Here is an 8,858-nt window from a genome sequence, read left to right on the forward strand (position 1 = left end):
GCTGTCCTCTGCTTGGAGGTGGTATCATACGAGTCCTTCCCGACGTCGAACTTGTACGACGGCAGGAAGTGGATGTCTGGCTCCTGGAAGCCCTTGAAGATGGACCCTGGGACGGGCAGAGCCCCCACCTCAGCGCCACGGCTCGGAGCCCAGGGCTGCCCCCGCCCCCCGGGGTCCCTCCCGGCCGGGCGGCTGCTCTCGCCGCCTCACCTCTCTTCATCTCCCGCGTGAGCTGGTCGCGCTGCAGCAGCTCCTGCACGCGGGCGCCCGGGTCCCGCTTCAGGATGGCGTCCACGGCCGCCCGCCCGCCGCTCAGGCGGAAGTTGAAGTCTCCGAACCAGAAGACCCCGTCAAAGCGGGAGGTGACGTCCGCTGGGGCGTGAGCGGGCGGAAAGGCGCGTGAGCCCAGCCCTCCCCGCGCTCCTCACTCCCACTGCAAGGCCGGGGCTCCCTGGAAAGCGGGTGGCAGCCCACGACGCTGCTGGGGCTCAGGGCTGGGGGGCGCGTCCACAGCTTTCTGGGTTCACGCGGTCACGGGTCACGACTCAGGGAGCAGGCGCCAGGCCTCGCTTCGGTCAGCCAGCGACTTTCCAGACTTTTCTGACCTCGACTCTCAAAAGCTCTGAACAGCCCACTAACCCTCCAGAGAACACGGCAGAAGCCGCCTCGTCTTCGGGGGAAGGTAAAGCAGCTCACCGGCGTCGGAGCGGTAGGGGCTGGTGTCCGGCACATTCTTGGGCAGCGCCAGGCCCTGGACAGTCTTGCTGTAGTCCACCAGCCGCTCGCCCACCTTCCCGTCTCCAGCTGCAAGGACAGCGTGGGGGGGCCCTCTCCAGAGGCAGGTTTCTGAGCCCAGGGCTGGGCGCCTGGGGGGTTCCGTCGGGGGCAGACCCCCGCAACCCCAGCGAGCTCTAATCACACAGCGTCTGCACCGTGACCCTCGCCACCAGGGGGTCTGGGGGGTCCAGGGGCTAGGGACTTACAGGTGAAGTGGGACGTGATGAAGAGGAGGGAGGTGCCGAAAAAGGTAAAGCTGACGCCGAGGGCCCCCTTGGTTTTGATCTGCGACACGATGCGCGTGGTCACCGTGGAGCTCTCCACCTCTGCACGGAGGGAGTAGGGCTGACCGGGCCGGATGCAGCCCCGAAGGCCCCACGCCGCCGCACCGCCCGCCCCCCACGCGCACGTCCGGCCCCCGGGGCCGCCTACCAGAGCAGAACCAGATGAGGTCCCTGCGGATGAGCACGGACATGTAGAGCGCCCCGTGGGCCGCCGAGTACAGCATGACGTAGTGGGGGCCCAGCGTCTCCTGCAACCTCGTCTCCCACTCCCGCCTGCGGGGAGGGGCACCGTGGTCGCACAGCACGACGGGGAGCCCGGGGCCTCCCTGGGAGGCCAGCTTCCTCCTGCATCCCCAGTGACAGGCTGGGTCCCCGACCCCTGATAAGAGCCGGGGGGCAGGAGGGAGGCCACCTTCCCCGCAGGGCCTGGTGCAGTCGGGGCCCCTCCGCCCCGGCCAGGCCTCGCGCTGCTGCCCGTGTGCTGCCGGGGCTCTGCCCCCAGCCCCCAGCAGGTAAACTGGCAACACAGCCCGGGCCGCAGGCAGACCCAGGAGAGGTGAGCGACGCCTTGCACGGGCTGGGCTGGAGCCCGCGGGACCCCACTGCCCATCTGCCCCTGCCCCCACTGCCCATCTCTTGGAGCAGCTCCTTATTTACAAGAAGATGAACCTCATTCCTTCTAAATTCTACGAGTCCCCGTTGGAGAAGAAAACGATCCCGGTTCAGCCCAGGCTCGGCCACGGCCCACGTTTTGCCGCACACGGGGGTCTCGGGCCACAGCAGCTTCAGCCCCAAAGGCCCGCCTGGCGCCGCTGTTCACAGGGACCAGGGTGCACCGGTGCGGCGGAGACACGGGGCGGGGCGGCAGCAGTGGCGGGAGAGGGGCGCGCAGCCCTACCTGTCCGAGCAGCCCTCCTGGACCCCGACGACGTACAGGTCCTGAGCAAAGTCAGCCTCGGCCGGCAGCAGGAGCTCGTCCAGGTTCGGGGGCAGCTCCTGCGGAAAAGCGGCGCCTGGCAGGGGCCAAAGGGGCCCAGTGCGAGGGGCTCCTGCTGCCTGGGGACCCGAGGCCGCTCCCGAGGCCACCATGGGGAGCCCCTGGCCCAGGCAGGCCGCCGCTCCTCCCCCGAGCCTGGCCTCGCCGAGCCTGCACCACCCCCTTGGCTGCGCTCTTCCCTCGCTGGGCACCCACGGGCCTGGCCATCCCCCAAGTGCACCCCTGATGTGCACGGGGTTGGGGGGAGGGAGACGCCCCCTCCTCTGCACCTCTGCCCTCACTGCAGCCCCGGGGAGGGAAGCGGGCGCCCCGTCGGTGGTCTTCACCCCCCGACCTGCTGCCGGCCTTGGCCCTCTGGGCCCTGCTGTGGGCCACGCCGTGGATACGCTGGTGGCTCCCCGAGGGTGGCAGAGGCACCAGCCTGGGCACCTGCCTTCACTTCGGCTCAGGTTGCTGTTTCGCGGGGGCCCGTCCAACCCAGCCCTGCCCTGTTCTCTCCCCGCGCCCGTCACCCCGATGTCAGCCCAGGACGCGGCCGCTTCGATGCTCTGGACAGCAAGCACGATGGCACACGTGGACGACAGCAGGCGCTCAGGAAATGGCCCAAGACCCCGGTGGTGGCAACAGTGTTAGGTCACCCGCAGTCTAGAAGCCCACGGCTGGCCTCAGAATCGGAGCACCCCACGCGCAGGGATGGAGCCCCCTAACTGTGGGAAGGGAAAGCTGGCGGGACGGCGTCCAGCGGGCTTCCCCAGAAATCAGTGTGCGGACCCCCAGCCTGCCTGGCTCCAGTCGCCCCGGTGGTCAGATGCTCGTCCCATTGGCACAGATGTCCTGAGCTCCAAGCGCCCCGGCTTGCAGGCGGGATGGAGGAGCCCCTGACCGCATGGGACACACAGCGGGAAACAGACTCGGGTTCTGGTGTGGACGCCAGTCCAAGGTGCACAGCGGCGGACTCACGTCCCCATATGTGTGCTGGGACCCACAGGGTGCACCCAGGAGTGGCCCGGGGCAACCCTAACGGCCTGGCCCTGTGCTGGGCATTGCCATGGGGAGGCCGCGCGTCGGGGAGAGGGGGCTCTCGGGGAATCTCTGCCCCTTCCTCCCAAATGTGCTGGGAGCCTAGAACTGCTCTAAAAAAATACTTACGGTGTGTCTGCAAAAAGAAGCATTAATGCCCCACCAGGCGGTGGAGAGGTGGGCGAGAGGGTGTGATGGACAGGAGTCCCCTCCGGGGGACGGGGAGGCTGGGGGAGCCCCAGGAAGAACCTGGTGGGAACCCAGCGCCGTCCTGGGTGGGGGTGGACAGCCCGCTTACCTTCTGTCCCTGCATGTTCCACGTGGCCACGAAGAGGGCCACGTTCCGGTCTGGGAAGTAGCGGGCCAGCTCGTCTGCCCCCATCAGGGCCCCACTCGCCAGGAGACTCCCCTCCAGGTAGCTCCTGCGGACACGGGACAGACTAAACCGGGGCCGGGGGGTGGGGGTGGGTCGCAGCACATGGGCCCAGGGAGGGGCCGGGAGCAGGACACACCTCCCAGGGGTCGGGAGCTCCTCTCCCAGAGCTGGGATTCCCTCAGGACCCCGTGGTCAGCACAGAGCACAGTGCCGAGGTGCCCTGCTCTCTAGGGAAACCCGCAGTGTTCACAGCGCTACAAACACCACAGGCTTTCGGCTTCCGTCCGTCGCCTCCCGAGAGGAAGGGACGTAAAGGTGACATTTGGGGCTTTTTTGTGGAACCGCTAAGGGCAAAGCCCCGGAAGGGCCGCAGAGGTCGAAGTGGGCTTCTGCACGGTAAGCAGACTTGGGGGGGACGTGCGCCCTTGTCCGGGGCTCCGGCCTTTGCCTCGCCGCCCAGCACTGGGAGCTCGTAAGGCTGCCCGTGACACACCTGTCCTCACAGGACCCGAAAGTTCAATCCACTGTGAGATTCTCATAGAATAGAGCAGGCAAATGGTGCAAAGTCTCGAACAGCATCGCAGAGGCCCTAATACAGCACAGCTAAGCCCCAGCTCTGGTCCTGCCCTCGTGCAGGGGGCCGCGTCTGACATCCGCTCCTTCCGTGAGCGCCATGCAGGACTTAGGCTTCGAGGCCATCAGTCTGTCACCGCTTAACACCTGAAAGCAGCCTCGGCCGATGCCCATGTGCCAATGAGACTGCACTTAAGGACACCAAAACCTGAGTTTCATGTAATTTCCACGTGTCATGAAAAGAATGTTAGTACGGCCTTGGGGTTTTTTTTTTTTTTCAACCACGTGAAAACCGTTCCTGGAGGACCTGTGATAGGACCGTGTCTGGTCAGGTTCGCAAGGAGGGAGGGGAACCCACGCGCTCAATCCAAGTTCAAATGTCTCACTTGCTGTTTTCATTCCAACTTGCTAAGAAATCCCTACACCTTAGCTTGCAAACAGGCACCAATCCCTTCGAAGGAGATGAAATCAGGATCCAGTCCTTACAAACTCTCATGAGAAACTCTTAAACCCTGACCAAGCTTTGGAGGACATGAATTCAAGTACGTCAGGAGGGAGGAACCTCCTTGAGGTCACCCCACCGTGCTGAGGATCCTAACCGGCTGACTGCTGCCCGCGGGGCTGTCTTCTCCAAACCAGCCCGGTCCGCAGCGTAACCAGAAAGCAGCCCCTCCAAGGGCACAGTCTGCGTCCCTTTCCTCAGTCCTCAGCCCTGACCCGGGCCAGATCCAGACTGTCTGCGTGCAGCCCGCAAGCTAAGAATCGCTCCTACGCTTTTATTTTATTTGTAAATACGTATGTATTTATTTATTTATTTTGGCTGTACCGGGTTTTAGTTGCAGCACGCGGGATCTTCGCTGCGGCCCGTAGGATCTTTTAGGTGTGGCATTCGGACTTCTTAGTGGCGGCACGCGGGACGTAGTTCCCTGACCAGGGATCAAACCCGGGCCCCCTGCATTGGGAGCATGGCATCTTACCCACTGGACCACCAGGGAGGTCCCCTACGCTTTTAAATGGTTGGGAAAAACCAGTAGTCCGTGGCATGGGAAAGTGCCCTGAGATTCACCATTCGGCCTCCCTGAAGGAGGCGTTCCTGCCCCACAGCCGCGCTGCCGGTGCCAGGCCTGGGCTGCTCTCCCACCCACCACGGCAGAGCTGAGCACTGCCACAGAGACCACACGGCTCCCACAGTTGAAACAGTCCCTACCCAGCCCGCCGACCCGTGTCCTGGGACACACGGAGGGTCTGGAGGTGGGGAGCCCGTCAACCCTGTCGGCTGCTTGTGTGGAGCAAAGCTGGGGATCTGATTTTGAGACGTGCTTCTCATTTTTGTGTAACAGGCGAGCTACATAAATTGCATAAAATTTGAACAGAGAACTCATACTTGTTTTTAGGCTGCTCGGCCTGTGGGATCTTAGTTCTTGGGGCCACGGAAGCGAGAGCGCCGAGTCCTAGCCACTGGACAACCCGGGAATTCCCCGTGAAATCATACTTTAAACGCACGAAGACATCTCGCCCTTTACGAGAAACATGCTGAATTACTTTAACAAAGGAACCCGTTTTGCCCTAAAACAGTGCCCGGCGCTGATGGAGGGAGCAGGAGGGGGGCTGGTGGCCAGAGGAACCACCTGCCCGGCTTTCACTGCTGGGCTCACCGAGGGCGGGGGTGGGTGAGGATTACCTTCCATCTGCCCCCTGACCCCAGAATCTGTGAATGTGACCTTATTTAGAAAAAGGATCTTTGCAGACAGATGTAATTAGTTAAGGATCTTGAGACGAGGTCCTCCTGGATGAGGGTGGCCCTAAATCCAGGGACCGCTGTCCTTATAGGAGAGGAGAGACAGACACACAGAGCAGAAGCCGCACGAGGACGGAGCAGAGACGGGGGTGGCGCGGCCACAAGCCGGGGACGCCTGGGCCCCCAGAAGCTGCAAGAGGCAGGAGGGACCCTCCCTGGAGGCTTGGGAGGCAGCGCGGCCCTGCCACACCTGGATCTCTGAATTCTGGCCTCAGGACCGGGACGAGTAACTCCTGTTTTAAGGCTCTAGTCTGCGGCGCTTTGTTGCGGCCACCCCAGGACGCCAGCACAGGGACTGCCTCACTCTTCCCCTGCCCGCGCCCACGGCCAGAGGGGTTGGCGCAGGCCTGGTCTGGATGGGAGGGTGCGGCGGGGGGCGGTGGTGACAGAGCTCCCCCTGCCCCCCGGGGCCTCGAGCGCCCTGGCAGGGAGTGGATGGCGTGGGGCCCCCAAGTCAGGGCCGAGGCCCGATGTGCGCTTCAAACAACCTGCCCAGCCCCAGCCGGTGCGGCAGGGGCCATGAGAGCCAGCGGTCAGCGGCCAGGCTCAGCACGGACAGGGCCGGGGGTCGGGGAGAGCACGGGATGGCCTCCCGAGTCACAGCGTGGGCACCAGGCTCCCAGAGACGATGGGTCAGGAGCGAGCTGGTGGGCGTGGCTGGGTTGGGCTCAGAAGCACCTGGGACCCCGGTCCTGGTGAGCCCTCATGGCGCTGGCTCAGGAGAGGTGGGCAGAGGTGCGAGATGGGAGTCGAGCGGAAGGGTGGCACCCACCTCCCCTTCAGACTATAAATGAGTCAAGACGGACTAGTTATTCAAGCCCCCTGAGGCCCGGAAGCCCGGCGTCCTCCGAAATGCGAGACCCCTCTCCTTGCCCATGGGGTTGGAGCCGGGGTGGGGCTCGCTGGGCAGCCCTCGGCAGACGGAGCCCCGAACGTTGAGAAATCTCGGGGCGCTCCTGAGAGCAGAGTGCACGAGTCGGGCTCTGCCTGCGCCCCTCCCTGCCAGAGGTGGGCCCCGGGGACCCTCCCCTCGGGGCAGCCTAGCCGCAGTCTCTGGGGCCCCCAGCCGTGTCCAGCTCTCCGTCCTGGAAAGGTGCCAGCACGTGCACAGGGCACGGCTGGCTAAACGCTGGTCCTGACCAAAGCGGCTACGTGGACGCGGTTCCCTGACCCACCCTGGAGTCCTGGGCCGACCTGCACACGTGGACGAAGGTTGTCCCCGACGGAGCAAGAAATGGGAAGGAAAACAGGGCCGCCCAGTGCGCAGAGAGATCTGCGTACCCCACCATCTGCTTCGTAGAGCCTGTGGGGCTGAGACGCAAAGGAAAAGCTGGTGGGGGGGGGCCTGGGAGATGGGGGTCAGTGGAGGGAGACCCGCTGCTGCACCTCACACGCTTTCAGGGGAGGCTTCCGTGGTTCTCACGGGGCTTCTGAAGGCTCACGAAAGCCACGGACACAGGCCACGATGCCGCCCACACCCGAGGCCCTACCTGTTGCGGACGTCCTTGGTGCGGACGGGTGCCAGGAGGCTGACGGCGGACCTGGCCGAGTGTAGGGAGCAGTCGTCCCGGGCCAGGGGGCTCGGGGGCCGGCCGGGGCACAGGCTGCTGTGGGCCCGGAACGGTCTGGCCTGCCACCGCAGCTGGCGGTCCGCGTGATCCAAGTCCACCTTGTTTGCTGTCCGCAGGGCGTCGGAGGCGACGTTCCAGTCCATGGCGGGCAGTGGGCGCGGGGGAAGCAGGCTGGCCAGCCGCGGAGTGCTCCCGGCCGAGGCCCCGTCCCGGTGTAGGAGGTCCAGGGAAGTGCTGATCATTCCGGAAAGACAGTTACCCAGCGAGGAGGGGCCTCCGCTGCCCAGGGCCCTGCGGGTTGTGGGGATCTCCTGCAGGGAGGTGCTCAGGCAGGGCGGGGAGCCACCGCGGGTGGCGGTCCCAGGGGCCTCGTCCTGCAGGGAGCCCCCGGAGGGGCTGGGCCCATTCCTCGTGGCCAGGTCCTCACGGCTGGTTCGAAAACGCCTCTTCCTCCAGCCCTTCTCATCCAGGGACAATGCTCGCTCCAGCCTGGGCCTCGGCGGCGGCGGCTTCGGACTGAAGGGTCTCCCCCTGGCCTGTGGGTCCTCATTGCCGACTTGCGCCGGGGTGTCGAGGGGGCGCACTGGCCTCTTCTCAGGTCCCCGACGGTCGTCAGCGGCCGGGGACCCCGGGCGGGCGGCGAGGTCTTCGTCAGTGTTAGGAAACCGTCCCTTGAGCATTCTGACCTCAGGCTGCAGATGCCCCTGGGCGGTGGGCTGCTGGGCGGCCTCCGAGTGCCCCAGGCTCGCCAACTTGGACGGCACAGTCCAGCGGCCAGCCCTCACACCCGGCGGCAGCCGGGCCGAGCCGAGCCGGGAGACGGCTCCTCCTGGGGCTGCTGGCGACGTCCAGCGTCAGGGATGCGTGGTCAGCCGTCGCTGGGCGAGCTGCGGAGGAGAGAAAGGGCAGCAGCTCCCCCTGGGGCCGGGGTGGTCCAGCTGGAGCAGAGCCAGCTGCTGCATGGCTGGTAGCCCTGACGGTCTGGAGTCCTCGGCAAGTACCTAAGGGAAAACCACGCGATTAGCCTTCCACGACCGGGGCCCCAGTGCCACTTAATGATCCTGGAGGGCAGCTGTGGTGCAGGGTGACAGAGCGGACAGGTCAGCAGCAGTCCACCAAGAACAGGCACGTCGGCACCCGGGCCGCCGCCTCCTCCTAGGAGGCGGGTGAAGGCCCAGCGTCTTAGGAAGGAGAGAAGCCACCCTCCTGACAGGGTTGCTCCTCACGTGGGGAGCCAGGGGCGCGACCCACTGAGAATTCCCGCCCCCAAGGCGTAGGCACGGCCTTGGCAGGGGTCCCGGCCCGCGCCCCTTCCCCCCGGGAGCCCGGCGGCCCGGCCTCGCTCACCTGAGAGCCCTCCACCATCGCTCGGCCCGCAGACGCCGCCCCGAGAGCGGGCGACCCTGAGCGGGTCTGCGGCCCGGGCAGCAAAGGCCCCTGACTCAGGACTGCGAGCCGGGCC

At 65.6% G+C, this 8,858-nt stretch overlaps 1 protein-coding gene across 1 annotated transcript in view; it reads right to left on the minus strand.

Annotated features, from left to right (window-relative positions):
* The window catches only part of INPP5E (inositol polyphosphate-5-phosphatase E), a 10,920-nt gene extending 2,088 nt beyond the window's left edge, over positions 1-8,832 (minus strand). Inside the window, exons 1-9 of the mRNA XM_024762426.1 lie at positions 8,744-8,832; positions 7,316-8,397; positions 3,377-3,500; positions 1,960-2,057; positions 1,210-1,334; positions 984-1,103; positions 697-804; positions 211-372; positions 3-106 (exon numbers count right to left, since the gene is read on the minus strand). Of these exons, the coding sequence (XP_024618194.1) occupies positions 3-106; positions 211-372; positions 697-804; positions 984-1,103; positions 1,210-1,334; positions 1,960-2,057; positions 3,377-3,500; positions 7,316-8,076 (1,602 nt within the window). The 5' untranslated portion in view covers positions 8,077-8,397; positions 8,744-8,832. The remainder of the gene's footprint in view (positions 1-2; positions 107-210; positions 373-696; positions 805-983; positions 1,104-1,209; positions 1,335-1,959; positions 2,058-3,376; positions 3,501-7,315; positions 8,398-8,743) is intronic.
* Positions 8,833-8,858: the final 26 nt, after the last annotated feature.

This window comes from Neophocaena asiaeorientalis, unplaced genomic scaffold, assembly GCF_003031525.2.
Source record: "Neophocaena asiaeorientalis asiaeorientalis breed wild unplaced genomic scaffold, Neophocaena_asiaeorientalis_V1.1 scaffold78, whole genome shotgun sequence".
Lineage (NCBI taxonomy): Eukaryota > Metazoa > Chordata > Mammalia > Artiodactyla > Phocoenidae > Neophocaena > Neophocaena asiaeorientalis.